Source organism: Pseudonaja textilis, chromosome 4, assembly GCF_049901715.1.
Source record: "Pseudonaja textilis isolate UNSWEBS1 chromosome 4, rPseTex1.2, whole genome shotgun sequence".
NCBI classification, from domain to species: Eukaryota; Metazoa; Chordata; class Lepidosauria; order Squamata; family Elapidae; genus Pseudonaja; species Pseudonaja textilis.
The window spans coordinates 31,345,900-31,369,418 of NC_141993.1; the positions used below are offsets into that span (position 1 = coordinate 31,345,900).

The 23,519-nt window shown below is 44.7% G+C and overlaps 1 protein-coding gene and 1 long non-coding RNA gene across 8 annotated transcripts in view; one reads left to right on the forward strand and one right to left on the reverse strand.

The window, feature by feature from the left end:
- Positions 1 to 1,072: 1,072 nt before the first annotated feature.
- LOC148125785 (uncharacterized) lies at positions 1,073 to 5,283 on the reverse strand. Its single transcript, XR_015743455.1, has 3 exons — positions 5,240 to 5,283; positions 3,492 to 4,161; positions 1,073 to 1,757 (listed from the first exon to the last, which is right to left on the reverse strand). It is a non-coding gene; the product is annotated as an uncharacterized LOC148125785 (long non-coding RNA).
- Positions 5,120 to 23,519, forward strand: part of EBF3 (EBF transcription factor 3) — a 209,448-nt gene continuing 191,048 nt past the window's right edge. For 2 of the 7 annotated variants that reach the window (XM_087932521.1, XM_087932522.1), the window contains exons 1-4: positions 15,808 to 16,825; positions 17,250 to 17,406; positions 17,837 to 17,900; positions 18,719 to 18,774. In XM_087932521.1, the coding sequence (XP_087788647.1) occupies positions 16,692 to 16,825; positions 17,250 to 17,406; positions 17,837 to 17,900; positions 18,719 to 18,774 (411 nt within the window). In that variant the 5' untranslated portion in view covers positions 15,808 to 16,691. Of the gene's footprint in view, positions 5,208 to 15,776; positions 16,826 to 17,249; positions 17,407 to 17,836; positions 17,901 to 18,718; positions 18,775 to 23,519 lie in introns of those variants that run through there. The other 5 variants (XR_015743442.1, XR_015743443.1, XR_015743445.1 and 2 more) reach the window with 5 other exon arrangements.

Sequence of the window (23,519 nt, forward strand, 5' to 3'; positions counted from 1 at the left end):
TGGGGGGGTTTGCCGTTAGGAAGTACTTTTGTTGCACACCCAGATATGGTGCTGCCTGCGTTGACCCTGATATGAAGTGCCCCACCAACGCCGAGGTCAACATCCAAGCCATCGCTGCTCGCCTGCCCGAAGATGCAGGGGGGGAATTAAGTCACCCCCAAAAAGACGGCCTAACCATTTTTTCGGGGCTCAAAAAAAAATAAGACCCGGCCTTATTATATGAGAAACACGATATATTAACTAGAATTGTAAACTAGATCGCAAAATTTAAAAAGAAATACAGTGTTTTGGAAGAAGCAGTTGCAAATGCCTTCCTTTAAAGTTAAAGATATATCAGTAAAATCATTAAAAGTTTAGTTTAACTCAAAGGAGACTTTACTTTTAACTTTACTAAGTCTGTCTTCCCAGTTTTCTTCTGCCACATCACTAATCTATGTTCTTGATAATACTGTTGATTATTCTTTTATAAATCTTGAAAAATGAAAAATTGGGCTTATCATTTTCCTTTCTCCATATAAAGCTTCCTTCTTAATTAAATTAACAAAATTCAACTTCATTAGAAAATATTTTGGCATTTTAATTTTGACAGAGAAGGGTTTTATTAATTGCCCCCTACACTAAATTTACATATGTAAATTTCACATATGTAAAAATAAATGTTCAGCTAATCAAATGGCAAACACTGGCCTAAAGTTGTACGTGTTGCCAAAAAGGGTTAGGAGCAGCAAACTGAGGAGATAGCCATAACTTCTGAGGATTCCTGCATTCAATTACTATATTAATTTCCTGTACTGCTCCTAAAATTTCTAAATTATTTAGAAATAAGCATGTAATTTTAAATGCTATTTAACAAAATACAATGTTCTTCCCATTTGTTCAAGCGTACCTTTGAACACATTTAGTTCCAAATGATTGTGTAAGTCTAAAAAGCTCGTTTTCAGCTTTTTGATAGAAAGCTTGTTTTGTGCATAGCTAATTCTTTGTCTTAAATCTTTTGTTTAGTGATTGTGCAAACCTGGAACAGCACTGAAAAAATGACTTATGATCATTTTTCACACTTACAACTATGGCCACTTGATCAAAATTCAGATGCTGAGCACCTGGCTTATATTTATGACAGTTACAGTGCCCCAGGGTCATGATTAACTTTTGCCACCTTTTAAAAGTAAAATCAATGGGAAAGGCAGATTCATTTTACAACTGTGTTAGTAACTTAACAATTGCTGTGATTCATTTAATAACTGTGGCAAGAAAGGTCATAAAAAAGCAAAACTCACTTAACAACTGTTGCATTTATCAACTTAAATTTTGGGCCCAGTTATGATCATGTTGAAGACTACTTGTACCATAAAAACCATAAAAGCAGGGTCAGGAAGCAATGGAATTAGTTAAAAGTAAGCCTAATCTGAAAGTTCTAGAAGGAGACTCCCAGTCCTACTAGTTAGGTTGACTTGTGGAATCTTTTTCTCCTTTAACACATTTTATTTTCTTCCATTCAATCTTTTTCAGTTCTTAGAGACTGCTTGGACAAAACCATGAAGTTTTCTTGGCAAGGCTTTTCAGAAGTGATTTGCCATTATCTCTTTCTTAGGGCTGAGAGAAAGTGACTGGCCCAAGGTCATCCAGCTCGCTTTGTGTCTAAGGCGCGACTAGAACTCATGATCTCCTGGTAACTAGTCTGATGCCTTAATCCAGGGGTGTCAAACTGGTGGCCCACAGGCTGGATGCATTACACACAGGCCACCCTCAACCAGGCTCTGCAAAGGAAAAAAAAAAGTCACAATACGTCACGTGACACAATCAAGTTTGACATCCGTGCCTTCACCACTATGCCGAACTGGCTTAACAGGCTACTTTATCAATGGTATATTATGGCATGTTCTCATTATGAATAAGATATGAAGATCTCACACCAGAAGTCTCTCTAGAGAAGATCTTAAATGTTAACTATATAATATGGCTTTGTATACTAAATATTCACCGACTACATCCACATATTTATATATTACACCAAATCATAAAAGGACTGGTTTCATTTTGGCTTAGTTGTATGAAACCAAGATTTTTCAATTTTAAACCATTTTTAGACTTAATTTATTTCTGGATGCAGCCACTTGTAGCTTATCTATTGAATATTGTTTTAGTGAGGAGAAAATGACTAAAACATATCAGTACAAACATTTAATATACTGACTTTTCTACATGACATGTATTAATAATATTAAAGAGTCTATCAGTTTCATCGGTTTCAGATTTTCTAGTTCACTAACCACTCAGTTATACTTCCCTAATAATGCAATCCTATTGTTTATAAATACATCCTACTTTTCTCAATGGAACATTTCCCTAAAAGCATTTCAATCTGCAGACTTAGATTACATTCAATAGTTTTTCTATTCACTGGGTTAATAAAAGTTAGCATTAATATACACATTTCATGATATTGCAATTCTATGTGCTAGAAATTAAATCTACTCCATCCAGGTGTTGTCAAGCAAGAGCAGAGAGTTTAATTCCAAATTAAACCTATTTAACTTGAGAACCCGTTTAAATTAAATATGCAAATAATTATATTATTTATTTCATTTATATCCCATCACAATCAAACATCTCATCTGCATATAAAATAATATATTGATACTTGAGTTTCATGAACACTGCCTTACTGTATAGTTCATTCCATACTTGCATCTTTATTTTTAGGGAAAAGGGTGCTTATGTATGCACTGATTCATTTTTAATAAAGTTCATGTAAAAAATGTACTTGTGATGTAATTTGTACCCAACTATTAGCTGGGGCTAGTGAAGAGATGGAGAATATTGTACTCCATCAGGGTCTTTTCCCCCTCCCCGATATACTGAATATTTCAGGAAGGAAGAAACTGCTGAATGATCCATAAGTCTAGTCTTCACCTCTCCTTTCTACAGTAAAAATCGTTTTGCATCCATCATTGATCATCTTTTTTGGAAAAGAAAAAGTTAGCATAGTGCCATAGTCCAATCTGATGTGAATTCTCATAATTTATTCAGCACAGGGCAAGCCATTTTTTTTTTGAAGTAAAGATTATTGGGGGGAAGAACGTAAAAAAGTCTGAAAGTATTTCTACTTTCTGAGTGTACAAGAAATAAACCAAGTTAACTGAGGACTTCAAGACAGAACACAGTTCAAGGGATTTTTCTTTCCTTTTAATATAAGGATCCACCCAGGATGACGACTTGCCACTGCTTTTTGAAAAACTAATGTGGCTTAAATCTCAGGAAGCGTACGGACTGCTTTTAAACATGTAATTTTAATTTCACTTAGGTTTCGGGAGGTTCATAAGGTGAGGAGGGTCCATGCTGAAACGTACTTAAGATTTAAATCTTAAAACGCATCGTGTCAAGGACGTAGCGGCGATAGTTTGGCTTCGCTCCATAGGATGAAGTACGACATCCACTTACCACTTAAAACAGGAAATCAAACGCACGCCGCTTCCAAAGCCTATTTTTACCTGTAAATAATTCCCGCTGGTGGGAATAAGGCTTATTCCGAAGCCGGCGCGCATGGAGGAACGGCCTATTACCGTTGGGAATCTTATTCTCAGGCAGGAATGTGCCTCGTACCTTTCTTTCCTCCGCCGCATTGATTTCGCAGCTGGTGAGAGCTGTAAGGGGAGAGAAACGCCTCGCAACCCACTTTCAAAGCAGGCAGCCGGAGTCTTCTCGGGGAGGACCCCAAGGCGGGCGAGTGGGCGCTTTTCAAAATGTCCCCGGGACCAAAGTTGCCAAATGCCACCAGTTGCTTGCAGCTGGCACATAAACTCGCTCCGGCAGCCTTCCCTCTCCTCGCCTTCAACAGCAGGTCTGAGGGAAAACGGCCGGGCCCGGGAAACGAAAACGACTGATTGGGACGCTTCTCGGGTGGGGTTTTGCTTCGTCTGCCATCTCCCAGAAGAAATGCAGAGGTGGCGGAGGGGGGGGGAGAGAACGTGGTAATTGTGCCCGTAATTCTGGCCGCCCCAGAAACTCTGTTCCCGGCGAGGAGGATCGCGGGGAACACGTGGGGCTATGCTGTCCTCACTCCGGCCGCCCTTTCAGCTTTCACGTTTGGCGCCTTTTCTTCTCCCGTCGAAATTCACCACAGTCCAGCCTGGCGCAAGTCTTGAGTCGCCCTGAGGAGAGCTGGGAAGGCGCGAGGAGTTTTCAATTCGTAAATTAGTTTAGGGTCGGACTTCCAGATTTGCACACTGGCCCATAAAAAAAAAGGAGAGAGAGAGAGAGAGAGGCAAAGCGGTCGGCTGACACCCCCCACCCCCACCTCGCTGAATGACATTATTATTGAACCCCCGGCGGGAGTTGAGGGAAATTGCGTCAGGACTGTGAGGAGAATCGCCCGCCTGAGAGAAAAGTGCGGGAGGAGAAAATCGGGAACCCTTCTGGCGAAAGGGAGGGCAACGTCCTTCCTTTTTCAAAGGAAAAGGAGCGCTTTCCCCCAAAACACGCTTCCTTTCCCCCCCACGCCCCAGTTACAGCTCCTTAAAGTAGATTTCCTGTCACAAATCTGGGATTCCCCACCCACACAACCCCGTTCATCGATGCCCACGCTTTTAGCTCAGGAGCGCGCGCCTCAAAGCAGGCGTTGGAAACGGCGCGTCGGGGGAAAGGCGGCCTTTCCACGGCTTGAAGCAGGAAAGCTTAAAAAAAAAAGATACGAAATTTAGGCCGAATCTGCTAGGTTCGGAGGCTCCTGGGCAGCCCCCTTCCCGGCTTCCACAACGGCACAGCTCGGAGCTTGTCCGCCCCCACTTCTTCCCTTTACCCCACTGCCTCCTGCCTTCTTCCCGGAGCGCCACCTCGCCCTCCGAAACTTTCTCCGGGCTGAAGTGCCTTTTCCTTCAAACTCCAGAGTCACCGCTACCACGCCTCCCCTCCCCGCCCCGAGACTCGCTGGGATCCAGCGCTCGTCCTCCCGCAACTCCCGCTCCTTTCTCTCTCACCGCCCCCCACCCCTCCGCCTTAGTTGAACCGGGGAGGGGCGCTTGCGCACTGCTGCGTTTTTGCTCCAGTCCCTTTGGCCCGTGGAGCTTTCACGAGATTGTTGCAGGGTAAGTAATGTATTAAATAGCCCAGATCACACACAGCCCGGCTTTTGCGTCCACAATAAACACCCCCGGCCTTCTTTGGGAAACTCAAACCAAACCTGTCTGTTGCCTAATTAACCGCGAAAGGTAAGCGATTTGGGGCTTGCCGGGGTCCCCACCGTTACAGCCTGTCGCTCGCTGGCTGGACCTCCCTTGGTCTCTGCCGGGTCCTGGTTCTGGAAAGAAACGGGGAAGTTGGCCCGAGCGGGATGGGGCGCCTGCCTTTGCTGCGTTTGGGGAAAGGAAGGAAAGAGGTGGTGGTGGGGGAGAGAAGAGAGCAAAAGAAACTGCGCTTCCTTCCTGGTCCTCCAATTAGGCTGGAGGGCAGATTGATCGGGCAGAGCCGCGTGCCTGATGCTGATGCTGCCAATTTGATTTGATCCGTGATTGACGCGAACACGGGCATCAAACAGGTCCGAGGATGGAGAGGTTGACCTCGAAGCGTCCTTTCCTTTCTCCTTTCCCTTTCCCCAATACCCAGTTATTTTTGTCGCTTTACGTCTTGGTGTGGTGTCCTCAGCAACTTTGGAGCGAAACGGTGCGTGTGTCTATTGGAAGCTAGTCAGAAAGTTGGAAGTGAAGTGGTTTGTTTGTGCTTGTATCCCTGGTGGGAACAAGGACGGGAAAGCGGCACTGTTGAACGATTGGGGAAGTGATTTGATTGAAGGAAGGTGACTTTGCCTTCCATCCAAATATTGAAATCAGACTGAAACTACCTTCGACCGGTCTGGACATGGGAAAGATGTCTGAACTGGGGGGGCGGGGGGGAGGTGTAGAGACGGTAGAAGCAATTAAAACTCCTCCTCTCGGATTAACAACCAAAAATTGATCGATCTGCCAGGAATACTGTTGATTTATGAAAGGTGCTTATTTCCTTGGTATGGAGAATTTTATGTTCTCTAGGTGAAACTGAGTTCACCAGGCTCTAGAGTAGATTGATGTTTTAATAAAAATAAATAAAGAGAAAAAGCTTGCCTGGCCTTTGGGGACATCAACTCTGGAATCGCGGAGTTAGATTAACAAATCAAACGGTATTATCTTTACATTTCCTACCTTTTAATCGAATGTCTTTAAAAATGACAACCCTTTTATTATCTGGAAAGTGAAGAACAATGGTTTCTTTCCTTTTATTTATTTTCTCTTTTTTTTTTTTTTGAGACAGCGCTTTCCAAAGTTCAAATAACAAAGCAATCAATGTTTCATAAGCAAAATGGCACAGAGAAATAACCGAGTAATTTTGATAAGTGACTTAAACAGCAATCAAGATCTAAAGAATCTAACATGAACCAACGCCGGGGATTTGATGTGCCGAATGTCCTGTAGGTGGCAGACTATACCCGCTGTTTAGGGCTCACAAAGTCTTTAACGCCCCCTCCCCTCCTTTTTTTTTCCTTTTTTTTTTAAAGCCAGGACAATTTTGTTAGGGAGGGGACAATCCAAGCACTTGTTTATCTAAGTTAATCTTTGTTTATTTCTCAGACTCCTTCTATTTATGCTTTTGGGGAAAAAAGACAACAAAATGCAATATTTATTTTAAGGAAAAGGAATCGAGTTAGAATTCAGCCGATCGATTTGCAATCAAGGTGTCCAAAGGGAAGTGACGCTGCGGGGACGGGTTCAAAACTCTCACTTGGAAAGATATAGCTCGGTCCAGGGTAACATATGCAAATGTACAAACTATAGTTGTACAAAAGGAAGTTCAAGCATTCCCAGTAAATCACCTTGTGGGGGGAATTGGTCCTTCCCAACACAAGGCGAGGCATGCTGAAGTGCGCGGATTGCCGCAGCGGAAAAAGCTACAGAAGGACGCTCCGAAGGCCGGTTCTTCTCTTTCTCCTCCAACACGCGCCGCTTGGCCTCCCCCCTCCCCGTCCGTTTTGCAATGTAAATTTCAGCAGGACAAATTGCTTATTAATAGTCTAGAAGAGAAGCCGGTTTCTTTCTTTCGTCTTCCCTTTTTCTGTTTTTATTTCTGCATGGCCCCCAGCTACGCTCTGGGCAGCCCAACCGCCCAGCAGCTCTCTCTTCATTTCAATATCCGAAAGAAAATGCAAATCACCCGAGCTCAGAGCACACGCTTGTCCGCTTCATCTTCTCTCTCTCTCTCTCTCTCTCTCCCTCCTTCTCCCTCCCCCTCCCCCCTCTCCTTCTCCCTTCCCCTATCCCCCTAAACTGAAGTTAGCAACCTTTTAAATGATTCCATTAATATAGTGTGTATATATATGCATGTAGTGCACCAGCATTTTTTTTTAACGTGCTCCTGTTCTTTAGGGCTAGGGGTTTGGATCATTTATGCCCGCCTGCCATTCCTGGGCGGAGGATCAAAACTCCCAATCCATACAAACCCACGAGAAAGTGTATGAGGTTGCCTAGGAAATTATATCAATTTCCTTGGTTGCTTGTCCAGCTTTTCAAGGTGTTTAAGGCAGACCACATTTTGAGGGCTCCAAAACGACTCCGGCCGTTAAAGGAGGCGGAAAATCCCTGTCTTCTTTCCGAAAGCAGGCGGGAAAGGAAGAGAAATTAGTTCTGGCCTTGGATTAAATGAGGGTGGCCTCCTTCAGCATTGTTGAATTACTGGAGGATCATCTGTCCAAAGGTCCGTTTCCTTTCCACACACCCCTGGGAAAGAAACTACACCAGCGTAGCCAGTCCAGACCTCCGGAGAATTTTATAACCTCGAAAATCCTGGGAAAAGCAAGAGGTTCCCCAAGGCATCGACCCTATTGCTCATCCTCCAAGGGCGCATCTCGGGAGGCGCGTGTGGCCGAGGTTCTGCAAAGCTGCGAGCCCTGACGGGGCAGAGCAGGGACAGGATGCTGGATTTAGGGGCGCCACTTGGAGCAGGAAAGAGTTAAGGTCCTTATTAATACAGGCAAGGTGTTCGCTGGAAATCTGCGTTTCCTAACTGCCGCGTGATAATCACTTAAAAAGTGAGAAGTTTGGAGACACCTTTCTTGATTATACCTTTGACAATACTTTAGGTTTTACAGTTCATTTGCATTTTGTTCGCGACGCACATGGAAGCCTCGCGTGGAGGGTTGAATTTTATTAGGACATCTGGACTGGCAATATCAAATTCGACACCGGCGCCCAAAGCATGCTAAAATTGCAGAGTTAATTAGAACGAAGTATGTTTAATTAAAGCCAATTATAATGTCTGCAATGGCCGGATCGATCCTTGTCGGTAGAGGTTGAGTACCAGGGGTGTGTGTGGGGGGGAGAAGATGCGAAAAGTGGGGTAACGAGGATCTAGTCGGCTTGCCATCTTCCCACTTGGGAAAGAAAAAGCGCTTGTTGGATGGTTCGCGAAAGAGTGGGGTTCCTCAGTTACGGGGGGCGACAACAACGGGGGAGAAGGAAGAAGGGCGCGGTGAAGTCTTTTGCCAGCCCAAGAGGGATGCGCTGCTGTCCAGGCCAAAAAGGCTGCGAAACTTCCTCTCCCTCTCGCCCCCGCCGCCAGCCCGCCAGCCTTCATTCCATCCGGGATCTTAGATTGCTCTTTTACAAGCCACCAGACCTTCCTTCTTTCCTTCCTCGCAATCGGAAAAATACGTCCTTCCAACTGAACTCGCTTTGGACTGGTCCGCTTTTGCTGCCTTTGAAGGGAAGCTTGCGATCTGCCAGGCCTCACACACACACATACCCCGCCCGATTCAACATGTTCGGAAATCTTTTCCGGACACGCATCATTTCTGTTCCACCTTCCCAAATGAAGACGTTTGAAGCCCGCTGACCCATTAGGGCATATTTTACCGTATCTCTTCCGATTGAACGCGCTCTCTCTCTCATTTCAGACACACAGGGTACCCGTGGTATTTCCCTAAAATCCTGCCGCTTTCCCAAACTCGTTCCCTGACTTATATCAAAAGGCTCCTTACTCCTAACATTAAGCTACTTTCTGTCCTCTTTGACCCTCGCCCCCCCCCACCAACGTATTATTCACAAATGCGAAGCCCATTGCATTTTTTTTTTTCAAATATGACTTTATCTTGTTGTTTGGGGGGCAATTTTAAAAGTTTCTCTTCACAGGCATAATGCTCTGTTGCTCCGATTCTCAAGAAGTGAGGAGAGAGCAGTAGAAAACACTTGTTAATTTTGCATCTTCTAAACCGGTCCCGGTTATTCAGTTGCCTTCATAAGAAATGGCAACAGTTTTCACGTGAAGAAATCTATTGGTTTGTTGGACAGAAAGCGTAAAAAGGAAACTTCTGTTTCGTTAGTTTTCAATATGCTGCAGTGCGACGGAAAGGGAAAAGGCGAGAAGGATGCTACTTTTCCGTCCTCCTTTTACTTACGATCTCCGTCTTATTTACTCTGAAAATCTCTTCTCCCACCCAAGGAGGCGCTGTTCGTCAAACTTCCTCGCGGCCGCTTCAACTCCGAGGCGCTCGGATTTTTTTACTCTGAGAAATCAATCTTTTTATTCAGGGCGACTGGGTGTGCGCGCGTTCGTCTGTTTCACAGCGTTCGTCTAGTGGGGTCTTTCTTTTCCTCTGCTTTTTGCCCCCTTTCCCCCCCACGTCCAGTCTTAACAACCGAAACAAAAACAAAAAGGAAAGAGGGTGTCTTAAACCCCACCACAGAAACTCGTTGCCACAAAACTTACCGGGCGCCTTTTAAAACCATCCAGGGAGAAAAAAAGATTCGTTTTTTCTACTTGGGCGTATAAATAGCACCCCATTTCGTTCTTTCTGGTTATTCTTGCGGGCGTTCATACTTTCCCTTTGCTATTATCTTTGTTAGTCAAACAAACCCAACAAACCGTCCACCTTGAATGTGGAAGAATCTGGCTTGCTGAGCGTAATTAGAAAGGCGAAATTGGCCTTGGCTGGCGTTTACACAGGGCTGCCAGGAGTCTCATTCTTGAGCTTGAAGCCAACTTCGGCACAGAAGCATGTGGCTTTCTAGAAGCGAGAAAGTGTGACCGGTTGAGTTACACTACAATCCCCAGCCACTGTTGTCTATGGCGTTGGCGCTGGTGAAGTCTGTTTGGGATGGAAAGGGCGCCCGACCGCCTTGGAAAAGGCACCCAAGCAGGGCGCGGAGGGCGACTCCAATGCCCTCCGCTTTTTCCCTGGGCAGGAATGCCGCTCCTTTGGGCCGGGCATTGCGAACCGGGGCCTCAAGCCAACCTCTGCTCTAAGCTGCTGTGCGCCTAGCGGAAAGCCAGGGAAGGTTTGGACTCGGATGTTGTGGAATTAACTCCTCGGGACCTGTAAAGGTCTCCGCCGCCAGCTTCAGCTTCCCTAGACCGCGGCTCGGCGGTCTCTGCCAAGGAGAACCTTCCCTTAGATAGCGCCCTTGTGGTAGATTTTCGTTTACCTAAAGGCGTGTTTGCAGCAAAGGCAGAGTCTGGGGTCAGGGCATTTTGCCGCTCGGTTCAACAGGGTATGTTGTCCTGCAATCACATCCTGAGATTTATCTCTCGCCTGCTTCTGTATGTGTGCGTGTGAGTCTGTGTGTTTGTGTGTGCGTGTGGGGGGGGCGTCACATATGAACGGATGTACATAGTGTCACACCTGCACCACACTTTTACTTTTCTCTTTCTGGGCCACTTTACCATTCCAAACTCTTTTGCAAGTGCCAGATTTTACATAAGTAAGTACTGTATATGTGCCGGTCATTTAGAAGCCAGCAAAGGAGGGCGTGTGTGTGAGTGAATGGGTGGGAAGGTTGCCGAGATTTGTTTCAGCGAAACCCTGCATAAATCATTTCAAGTGGAACGGAGCATGTTTGTTCAACAAAGAGTCCGAGAATAACCTTAAAACTGAAACAAGGATTTTGGCACGTTCGTTCCAATTCTTTTCTTGCCACCTGAAGAAAACAGCATCAAAGACCATATTAAGAGCGTGCGGTGTGTGTGTGTGTGAGATTAGCCCTGTGTGTGTGTGTGTGTGTGTGTGTGTGTGTGTGTGTGTGTGGCTATAGTTCTTACCCCTCCGAACTGAACTTTTTCGCTTCTCCAAAGTTTCTTTAGGAAAAGAGGAGTGTTGCGGGACGTGTGTGTGTGTGTGTGTGTGTGTGTGTGTGTGTGTGTGCGTTCGAGGTTCAATAAGCAGAAAGGAAGACGCAACGTGGAACTGAGCATCAGGCAGAATATATAAAGAATTGCACGTGGGACATGTTAGAGATTTTGAACAACTGAAGTGTAACAGTTCTGTTTGATTCAGGTGGGTGGCATAAGAGAAGTATTTGAGATAATAGTCCCGACAGTATTATCTCGAATGTGTGTGTGCGCGCGGGGGGGGGGGGGAAGAGAAACCCGTTCCCAAACCTGAGAAATGAGTCTATTAGCATGAATCAGTGGGATTTTGTACAGTCTAAGATTATGGATCATTATGGCCGTGGATTGTCATAGAACATAGGAAAGTAAAGAAAGGGTGGAGGGATCTTGATTTATGGCGCAATGTGCTATTTCTTTTCTCCCTGGCCTTTTAACAGAGAGGGTTATACAATAGAACAGGTTGAACGGCTGGATGTGTCCGCTGTCCTCCCCCCCACACACACACCCGACCCCATTGGGAAGGAGCTTATATGGTGGTTGACGTCAAGGAAGGGCTCTGTCCCTTTAAGGTCACGGCATGCTCTGGTATGATGTTTAGAAGGACAGCTGGGCAATGGCCATCTGACTGACTTCGGCTTGACATCTGGGAGCCCACTGGTGTGTGGCACGCGAATCGCTTGATGTCGCTATTTAAATGCAAATTTGTGGGGGGGGGATCATTGAAGCCTCACCCCGTAAATTCACACAAAAGGAACACTTCACACACTCCAAGAAAGGAGGAGGGCTGCGACTTCGGGAGGTCTTAGTTGCAGTATGCAAATCTCATTCAAATCCACCTCACCTTCTGCCTGACCAAGTTTGCTAAGGTCAAGTCCTTGGGGAAGAGGGGGAATGTGCGGGGAAAAAGGACTGATTGGCGGTAGTCGGGCTCTCTTACCCCAGCCGGGTTTGCAACAGCTCAGCTGAAGCTTCCAGCTCTTGGCTTCCACCTTTGAACTGGTGAGAGGCGCTTCTAATAGGGAAAGGGCGGAGGGCGAATCCGCTCCAGTGTTGAACTAGGCCTGGCTGGTCCACTGCGGGTCGCAAAAGTTTTTCAAACCTCAACAAATTTTGTCCCCACGCCTTCCCTTCCCCCTTCCGGGAGAAAACACAGTGCTAGCCTTTTCCCGGACTCGTCCTGACCGGCGTGAACTTCACCTTAACTAACAGCTTGGCTCTGTTAGAGAAGATTTTTGTGGTTCCGTCTTTCTCTTCTTCCTCCTCTCCTTCCCACTTCAGGAGAAGAAAGACCGCGTTTTTCTCGGAACACGTTGATTTCCCAGAAGGATTATTAAAAACAATCTTCCTCTCATACTAAGTAGCCCTTTCAACAGGAGGCAGAAAATCCCCCGCCCCCGCCCCCCTCTTTCTCCCTATGCCCGGGGCAGAGGCGAGGCGTTTGCGCCCTAACCCTTTGCTGGGATAGAAAACCTAAGGTTTTAGTAAAGAAGATCCTTAAAACAAACCAGTCCTTGGAGTTGAATTCACACACTTCCCGGGGAGTAGTTTTTCTGTATACATATGGCTTCTAGTAAAGAGAGAGAGAGAGAAGAAAAAAGAAACGAGCAAAGAAAAGCAAAGTTGGTGAACGATAAAGACTGTATTTTCCACGCTTTAGGTTCAGGACCAGATGATCTAGAAAATGAGCTGAAATAGATTCAGCCTCAGAGTCTAATGTGAAGAGCAGCTGACTCCCTATTTCTGGCCAGATGGCTTCTGAACACAGATTTGCATTCATTTTCGCTTAATATCGTCCAAAATAGCGGGGCAGCTGCATTTGTTGTCAAAAAGGTTTAAAAGTCTCCTTTTTTTTTTCTCGGGCAGCATCGTTACCTTATGTGATGGGGGGCTTATGCAACTTTCACTCCTTCCCCCAGCCTCCCTCTCCCCTTTTTAGTCAACAGTATCAGATTTAAAAGGATTTGTTTTAAAAACCTTCTAATTTGGTAATCAGATTTAAATCGCCTTGGCATGTATAATCTGAATTAAAGATACTGTACAGTAAATGGGCTGAAGCGTGGTGACATTGTGGACCTGGGCTAGAAGTAACTTCAGCAGCGGTCTTCACTTCCCCAAAGGGGGTAAAACCATGCAATCTTTGCTCCAGGCTAGAAAAAGTATTTTAAAAGAAGAGCGGGAGGGAGAAGAGGAGAGAAACCAGACAGCCGCTATTTGTGAATAATGACTGCAGCAAACTTTACCGGGTCAAACTGCTGTGTAGAATCCACACCACAGAATGAGAAAGAAAGCGGTCCTATTTTGCCTGCACCGACCTATTTTGTAACTTTAGTTTTGCCTGCAATTGCAGTCCAGCAGAACCGTGACATCTGCCAACATACCCCAGTAATAATACTTGAATATTATTTCTGAAGACAGTATTTTCCCCTCCCAATTTTCCATGAATAGTTTCTATACACTTTGATTTAACATTATTAGCATTCTATAGACAGTGGCATCTTTAATATGTGGCGATCGCTGCTAAAGCCTAATCTCATTACCCTCAAATAGTCATAAAATATGATTTTATTATACTTACGTATTTAATTAGACGGCCAACAATGTAATGGATTTTGAGATCGGGTAGAGCAACAGCTTTGATAATTCACTTATCTTTAGCAATAGTCATTAACCCTCAACACCAGCAAAATAGATTGCTTTCTAACACATCTTTTTACCCCCACCCCCACCCTTGAGGATGATTGGGAGGGGGGTCCCCTGGTAACACAAATCGGACTTCGATTTTCACTGATTAATTAAAATATTAACGTACATATCCTGCCAATTCATATAAAACCAGTTCCTAACCCATCCGAGAGGGGAATGCTTTTTTCCAATACCTAGTTGGGCTCACTCTTCGTCTTGACTTTTTAAAATACGTTCACATAATGAACCAAAGTAGATGGCTGAGGTTTGTGTGTGTGAAGAAGGGTCCAGAAACCCCTTTGTCTATCTAAGGCTTTCCTGTACAGGCAAACGCCTTTAAAATAACTTCTATCTACACATCCATCCATACCTATCCATCCGTTCATCCATCAATCTGAGAAAAATTCACCTCGTGCCGCCAGCGACTAATCCTCTACAAGTAATTAGCAGTTTCGTTCTTACTTGGTGTTGGTGGAGGGGGATGTTTCAATTGCTCAGCTCAGTCTTCTTCTCAGGTGTAAGTTCTATTGAGTTTAATGGGACTTAAACTCTCAGGTAAGTAGTCGAACAGGACCCCAATCTTACGCACTAGTAGGTTTGGATATGCATCTCTTCCGCACTCCCCTCCCAGCCGCCCTCGCCCTCCACAACACCCGCACACATGCTTCTAAGGATTCCTCGAAACCAGAGTTTCAAAGATGGGGCTCTGACCCGTGCCGGAAAAGCGTTAAAAAGGAAAGCAGAAAAATCCCATCCTTTGGAAAATCACCCAAAGGCAAAAGGCATCGATTTGAAGTTTAAAGATTTCTTTTCCCGGGTTGGTTGGGTCTCCCCCCCCCCCCCACTCCCGCACATCAATAGAGGCGCGTAGCTGTAAAGCCTGATTTAGGGGGGCGGGAGAATTAAAATAAAACCAAAGCATAATCACAGCAATTCACAAAGGGAAAAAAAAAAAACCTCCACTGGAAGCCGTTCTTTGGAAACGGATGTTGGAGCGCAAAAGGGGCCGGCCGGCTATTGTTCCCGCTAGCCCGAACCTTCCACACACGCGGACGCTACGAGAAAGTTTGCATTTCCATGGCTGCGCCTCTACCGCTGACCCTAAGAGGGGCTCGCTCTCTTTAACCGGAAGATAAAGGGGGCTTTCGGCAAAGCGCTGCGCACCGATCGCCGCCTTCGCGCTTTGCGAACCACCTGTGTAATATTTGCAAGGTTGGACTCGGGACTCTCCAAAGCGGGCGCCTCCTTTCATTTTTATGCCTGTTTGTGCGGTGCGTGTGTGCGTGCGTGTGTGTGTATAATGCAAGCCAAGCCCCGCCAGCTTGGCCAATTCACTTTTCCGTAGGCAGGAAACCTTGCCGAAATTGCCTTTCCTTTCCTAACGCAACCCGAATCCAGCTGTAAAGAGGGAGGGGGCAGATGGGGGGGGGGGGCAACATGTGCGTGCCTGGGGGGAAGGATCCCGGTCACCGAAATATTTGTATCTGCCGCGCAGCGGGCTCTTCCCCCCCCCCTTTCCTTCGGGCACACGCGCACAGACTTCCCGGTCCTTTACCGGGCCCGGGAAGGAAGGTGTCGGGAGTAGCCCATCGCTTTTGTAATGCTTCGTGCTTAACACCCACCCGCGCGCACACACACAGAGCCTCGGTCTCTGTTGTTGATATTTAGGCTTACTGGTCTTTTTAACGATCGCGATTCTTTGCAAATTGAGAGACGCTCCAGCTGTCCTTGGGCTGTGACTTTTTTTTTTTTTTTTAATATTGTAACTTCATTGGCTGCCGGCGCGCGTGTGTGTTGCATGCATATATATTCATATTCGTGTACGTACACACACACACATACACACAATATCTCGTAAAAAAGGGGGGCGCTTGAGTTATAAGGGAGGGGGAGGCGCGGCGCTGCACTCGGCGGCGGCGGCGGCGGCGGCGGCGGCTGCAGCAGTCAGTCAGGACTAAACAAGCTGTGGAGCTCTCGGCTAACCGGAGGATTTGCTCGGCCCCCCATATATGGCGATGGCCCCGCCTCCCGAGCGTCAGAATCTGACAGCGCAGTTCCCGGGGGTTTAGAGTTTTGGCTCCCGGGAAAGGTTCCATTCCTAGGGGATAGAAGGCTGAGTTTTGTACGCTTCCCATCCATTCTGCAAGACGCTAAAGGCCCCTCTTCGCGCTCTCCTGTGTCCAGGAACACCTCCATAGTAATCATTTTTTCGTTTATTTGTCTTTTGGAGCAGGAGAGCCTTGCCAGAAGTGGTCGATTCAGCAGTGTCCTGAAGGTTTTTTGATGCTGTTTTACTAGGATGACACCACATTGAGAAGCCTCTGCAAACAAACCATATATATATATATATATATATTTATTTGTTCAAGAACGGAAGGAAAGACAGAAAAGGCAACCTTTGAATACGGACGGCTGTAATTTCTACTTTTGTTTTTGAAAAAAAAAAAACCTGACAACAACAAAAACTTATTTTTTTCCCCTTCCCCTCCCCCTTTCAACCCTCCGGGTTGTTTTTTTTAATTTTTTTTTTTACTTTTTTTTAAAAAATCTCCAAACTGGAACGCCATCCAAATAGAACTCTGCTCAGTATATTGTTTATGTCGTGCCAAGCCGGGACAGATTGAAGACGGCAAGAACGACCTGAAACGGCGCTTCGGTTCGCGGGGAGTAAAAGTCGCCGCTTCCATTCCGGTCGCCAAGGAGAGAGAGAGAGAGAGAAAGAGAAAGAAAAAGGAAAGAGCGCGGGGAGGGGGGACCACAGAGAAAGAAACGCCAGCCACCAACTTATCTCCCCCTTTCCCCCCCCTTTTCTCTGACATTTCCCGTCGTTTATTTTTAGCCCCGTTTGGTTAGAAGCTGGTTTTGTACCCCAAATTGTTTTAATGTTTGGGATTCAGGAAAATATACCACGAGGTGGGACGACCATGAAAGAAGAACCGCTGGGCAGTGGAATGAACCCAGTCCGATCATGGATGCATACTGCTGGGGTAGTGGATGCTAACACAGCCGCGCAAAGGTACGTGTGCCAAAAGGTCCTTTCTCTCTCTTTCCTCTTGTGTGTTTTTCGCACACCGGCCGTAAATCGCCCCCCGCGCTTTGCATCAATCGCAATCTCTCTGAACTCCGCTTCAATGCCACCTCCCGCCCCCCCCCCACCCCAAACCCCGTGCGCACAAGGCGCTTTCCCCTCTTTCTCGCCTTCCATTACATCACATTACGGCTCTAGCGACAAATCAAGGAAGTCTCGGGGTTTTTTCCCAAATGTAATTCCCAGCATCTCCCCAATGGTTTTTCCCCCCTCTTCTTTTAATCAGAAGCCGCCCTCCTCCCCATTCTACCCGTCGCCATCCCACCCCCCGCAAGTCCTTACTCCCTCTCTTTCTCGGGGGAGGGGGGTCTCTAATTCTCACCGAAACATTGTCTTGTTTTTCTCCCCGCAGCGGTGTTGGGTTGGCTCGGGCACATTTCGAGAAACAGCCGCCTTCCAATCTCAGAAAATCCAATTTTTTCCACTTCGTCTTAGCTCTGTACGACAGGCAGGGACAGCCAGTGGAGATTGAAAGGACAGCTTTTGTGGACTTTGTGGAAAAAGAGAAAGTAAGTTTTGTTTTGTTTTTAAAAAAATTGTAATCTCCGTTTCCCAAAACTGTTGTACCAGAATTGATGTTATTTGAGCCTGATTCCAAGAGCTAGAGATAATTTTTACCTTGACTTAGATACTGCCAGTTATAACGGGACTCCAGAGGCGTCCAAACCACGTGTAGTTTCCCTAAGTTCTGATGCCAGGATTGGCCTCTTTAAGACTTGCTTGCAAAGTTGCCTCAGCCCAATGGGCTGCTTTGAACAGGGAAAAGTCATATTTTCGGTAGCAGACAAATCTTGTCTGCTGCAACAGTGAGCAAACCAAATAAATCTCTCATTAATGGAAATGCAGTAGATGTATGATGGTATCAGCAATTACAGGCCATGCACGGCATTTTGCAAAAAATAAAAAAATTAAAATGCAATTATTTGTCATTACCTACAGGAGCCAAACAATGAAAAAACTAACAATGGGATTCACTATAAACTCCAGTTATTGTATAGTAATGGTAAGTTTCATTCAACCATGCTTCTTTGTTGTTACTGTTGTTGTTGTTTTTGTGCATATCTTTATATATGCCTGGAAACCTGCTACCTTCTTTCTGGGGGCTCTTTCAGCAAAACAAAAACAAAAACAAATAAAGATTATAAAGATTTCTGAGGTTAAACTTACCCGACTATGAACATGACTCTTCTCATGGCATAGAATGGAAACAAAACATAAAAAGATCAATAAGTCAATGGTACTTTACATGATTTAACCGGCTGTCTCGAAGTAGAAAGTAACAACAACAAAACACCATGCACAAAAACAAAGCAAAGCCAAACATAAATAAATAAATAAAAACCCATCCGGAATCAATATTGACTCCAGTACAACATCACCTTTAAGAGATTCCCTGCCTTGCTTTGGCAAATGAATGTTAATTATTGTGGCTTCTACCTCTTAACATGCCAGATGTTACACACCCAGGTTGGATGAGCCTGGAAGCTTGGTAACAAAATAGATAAGGGAAATGGCATTCGGAAATCCAAGCCATCAATGTTGATCTTCTTTTCCTTTTGACTTTACAGTAACCCAGGCGAGTGTAATGAAACAAGCCGTTTCCAATCTCCTATTTCTTTGGGTTATGTGCCTCAGGCCATCCACAATTTTGAGTTCTTTAATTCTTTTTATTTAAATACGTTCTCTTTCTCTCTCTCCTCCCCCACCTAACTTCTTAAGTATGCTTGAATACATGCCATATCTGCGTAACTTATCTTGCTCAACCCATGGTCCTTTTCATGCCAGATGCCCTCTGACTGGTTTTTCTTCCATTTTTTGCAGGGGTTAGAACGGAACAGGATTTGTACGTTCGGCTCATAGATTCTATGACAAAACAGGTGAGAGAAGTTTAAGCTTTCTAAGAGTTGATGAGTTGTTGAGTTGGGGCTTGTTTCTACGGGGCTTTCTAGGTAGGTTTTTGTCACTCTTTTTCTATGAGCCTCTCAGATGTGTTACTTAAAAAATTCTATGCTGAGGATAAATATTTAGAACCTGAAAACATTTTGTGGTTACTATCTTAAACTTGCCCTCTGGACTTATGTGCTGGTGTTAGGAAAAGAAGAAATGACCAGAAAAGAAAATGTTAGAGAATGATATGGAGTTTATTTTTAAACCCTGGAGAAAAAGCACTCCAATGTTACTTTAGAACAATTCGGAGGATTAATTTTGTAACAAGGGCAATAAGAGGAAATCAGGTTTTAATCTTGTGGCACTAAAAATCAAAGGTGACTTGCTTCCCTGCCTCCCCCCATTCTTTTTCCCTTTCTTTCTCTCCCCCACTTCCTTTTAAAAGAGATGATTTAGAATCATCAGACATTTATTTGGGATGTAAAAGTTAAATGTGCAGGGGTGAAAAGTCATCTTGTTCTCCACTAGCCCGGATTCACCTCACAGTCCCCCATCTCCATAATTCAAGCTCCATGCTCCAGAGGTCACCCACACCCGTCCTTTTTCTCTGAAATCAGCTCCTGTTTCTTCCTCAAATCTCTGTCATCCCCGTGTAAATAACATAATTACAAGCTGATCCTTGTTAAATTGTTTAACATGTTTTGGACAACTTTCTGAACTACAAATGTTATCCAAACTCCCTTCAAAACAACTATTATTTTTTTTTAAAGCTGCCTGTTAGCTGTTGAACGAAGGGTTCAGTCTCTTGGCTTTATTTTGTTTTTCTAAGACATGCATTCACTGGCCTTTCGGTGTGCTTCCTCTGTTTTGGATGAACAAGCAAATTAAGGGAACTGTACCCTTCGCAAATAATACAGTCTCAATGGTAATCCCTTATAAAATGCCCCATGCGTTGTTATTATGATTATGATTATTATTATTAGCCTTTCTTTATGAAAGAACAGAAAGAGGAGTGTATTTTCTCTGCCATCACTTGGAAAAATAAAAATTGAAACGTTAAGGACAAAAGACTGTTTTCCTTAATGACACATTTAAGACCCCATTTCAGCTAGTTAAAGCTTTGAAGCGCCCTCCCCTCCACTCTGATTTTGAAAGCAGAAAGTTTTCAGTGTTCTTGACAAAAATAGGGTTAGATTTAAATGCCCCCAGCAGTAAATGAGTGGTATTCTTTTGGAGAAAACCCGACCTGACAGGCAAACGCCAGTCCCTTGACAAAGGCAGAAGCATTGTGCCCTCCAATAATTTTTTCAATAGGTTACAAAGAAGCACCCTTTTAAACTCTGGAGCTCTCTCCAGAGTTGACAATGTCTTCTTATTTCCTTTGTAAATACCAGCTAAATGTTTTCGGAAATCGCTGTAGGCTAATTAAGAGGATACTATGGGCAGCTCTGTAGGTTTCACTGCTCTGGAATGAAGGAGAGAGAGTGAGTGAGAGTGAGTGAGAGAATGAGAGAGAAAAGACCATTTTAAAGCACGTTTTTATTAGCAATGGAAGTTGCGGACTTTTTCAGGAGTTCCACTGCTGAAAATACAAGCTTTTAATCTCTCTTCGCTGACGGAGGAGAGAGGGAGGGGAAATAGCCCAGTAACTGATCAAAGAGTCAATGGCGCTGAACCGACAGTTTATGGATTTCTCTTGGTGCTACAAAATAAAAAATAAATCACATCTAAATACGCGGATTCATCCCAGGCAAAGTAACTATCACCCATAGTGGAGTGGCCTCCTGCAGCAACAACAAAAACGATCAGCTACAACAACTCCCACTGCTGGTTGTATCTGAGGGGTCCGACGCTACTTCAAGCTTTCCAGACAAGTCCAGCTTTTATCGGGGAAATCTTTGGAAAACTAGGCCCGCTCCCCGATTCCATGGCGAAGACACTCGGGGGTTTTCTTTGGCAGGACGCCGCTTTCCCAGCATAGCGAGCAGCAAAGTGGCTTTAAACACCGACTAGGTAAGGGAGAAACTATGCTCCCGAAAGCGTCGAGAAGAATGGAGATGGAGGTGCTTCGTGTCTTCCCCTCCCCTCCCGTCCTCTGCTTGTTCTGCACACAGTGCACGGCGCCGATTGCAACGAAGGCAACTGAGCTGGTTAGCAATGGGAAGCCAGTGGCCTCACTGAGCACAAACCGCTGAGGCCTAAGCTGCGAGAAAGAGAAAGCAAGAAAGCCGGGAGAGAGGGGGGAAGCAAAGCAGGCGAAGCACCAGAAGGCGAAGGGGGAAAGAGAAAAGAAGAAGAGGAGGAGGAGGAAGAAGAAGAAGAAGAAGAAGAAGAAGAAGAAGAAGAAGAAGAAGAAGAAGAAGAAGAAGAAGAAGAAGAAGAAGAAGAAGAAGAAGAAGAAGAAGAAGAAGAAGAAGAAAGAAAGAAAGAAAGAAAGAAAGAAAGAAAGAAAAATCAATCCTCGTGCAAGGACTTGTGTTGATACACAGCCGTAGCGTTCCGGAGGAAAAGCCGGGCAGAGATTGCAGGGCCGCCGCTCCTCCGTGTCTCTGAGCTAGCGCGCTTAGGAAACCTCTCGCGGGGAGGCGGCTGTCCGGGCTCTCGCTTTCTCCGGGGGAGGCTGGGCTGGGGCGGGGGAAGGGCAGGAGCGGCGTCGGCTGGAAGGCGAAAAGCTTCTTTACCAACTACGTTTTGCAGCGCCTGCTGCTCCCAGGCCGGTCAGGCTCCACAACGGTTCCCGAAGTCTGGAGAAAGGGAGGGAGGAGGAAGGCGCTCTCTCTCTCTCTCTCTGTGTGTGTGTGTGTGTGTGTGTGTGTGTGTGTGTGTGAGAGAGAGAGAGAGAGAGAGAGTGAGTGAGTGTGTGTGTGTGTGAGAGAGAGAGCGAGCACCTATAGCTCTGCACCATCTGTTAGAGCCTCTGCTCAAAACCCATTCAACCGTGTGCCCAGACACACTTGCCTTTTTTACCCAAGAAAAATCATTGTTAGCAGTTTCAAAATAAACACCAGATTGCCTATTAGCACTCCCCCCCCCCAAATATCAGACCCATAATAGCCATATTGTAGTGCAAGCGGCTGGGATTCCTCAAGGCGGTTAGGCGCTTCTTTGATCAGGAGAAGGAGGAAGACAGTAGAGTTCAATGACTTGAAAATAAACTGTAATTTGCTCTATGAGTGATCTTATCTCTATACATACATACATACATACATACATACATACATACATACATACATGGAATAAGGGCCGGAGCAGTATCCCTGCTTTTTTTAAAAAAATAAAAGGCGTACTTCGTTGCATCTAGTCCTTCTGGGCCCATCAATTTGCACTAATCTTGGTTGGGGGGCAAAAGGCATCTGGACATTACCAAAAAAATTACATGGTGTCTGATTTGTAGGTTGCTAAATCTAATTGAAATACTGTCCGTGTCCTTTAAAATGATGCTATGTGATTTGTGTTGGGAACAAGGAAGAAAGAGACATGGATACTGATCCTTGCATGAACAATAGCCATAAAATCCTTCTAATTAGGCATTAACAATCTTTAAACTTCACAAATCGGCAGGGCCTGTTTGTCAACCATTGAGAATGTTCTAAAGATTTGGCTTCAAAGACCGTAAAAATTAATAACAATTTTCTATAAGTGAAACACTGGGAACCATTGCTATCCAAAAGACAATGAGGTTGAGTCCAAAAGTCAAATCAAAGTTTTAGGCTTTAAGGGAAGAAATAATGTTTCTTTCTTGTGCTGCTTGTTAATCCAAACCTCAGGAGAGTATAAAAAGTATTGTACTCTGATTCTAATTGGAATAACATGTTACCACAAAATTGTTTTTTGTATATTACATTACATGCTTTTATTTGCAAAGGTAGATTGGGAAGAAAGAAAATAAACCCACCTCATTTTTTGGCTCTGTCAAAAATGTGCATGTTAAAAGAAAACCTGTCACAACTAAATAGTTCCCCATAGGGAATGCCTACCTTGGAAAAGACTTGATCTTAGAGATCTGAATCCTACAATGCTCCATTTTTTATTTTTTTATCTTTTGGAGAAAGAGTTTTCTCTCTTACTCTGGATTGGTTTAGTAAGCCCAAATAAGAAGAACTAGGAATAATATATAGGGGTAAAATGACAATTTACATTTTAACTGGGACTTCTTCTTCTTCTTCTTCTTCTTCTTCTTCTTCTTCTTCTTCTTCTTCTTCTTCTTCTTCTTCTTCTTCTTCTTCTTCTTCTTCTTCTTCTTCCTCCTCCTCCTTCTCCTTCTCCTTCTCCTTCTCCTTCTTCCTCTTCCTCCTCCCCCTCCCCTCCCCCTTTTGAAATAGTTCTATCCAGGCAGATTTCTAGCTGATAATTCTGTAAGAATGTATCTCTTGTATTTTTTAAATACATTTATTTAAAAACCTATACCTGCTAAGGTCTGGATTTATTTAACGAATCAATGTAGAAATAGAGGGAACATGCCTAAAATACTTGCTTACTTTTATAGAGACCGGTTAAAACAAAATTAGACTTATTCTTCTCAAAAAGTGGAATTGTAGCAGCTTTCAAGGCACAGAAATAGAAGAAGGAAGATCAGTAGACAGAAAAGTCAGTAGAGAAAGGAATCTGAAAGTCAAATAATTCCTATTAATTATGCTCAGATTCTAACTCCTTAAAAGATGAAGGCTGTTGGGTTTCATTCTAGGATAATGTGGTTAGGATGAGGATGATGGGCTGCCCAAGAAAAGCTTCATTG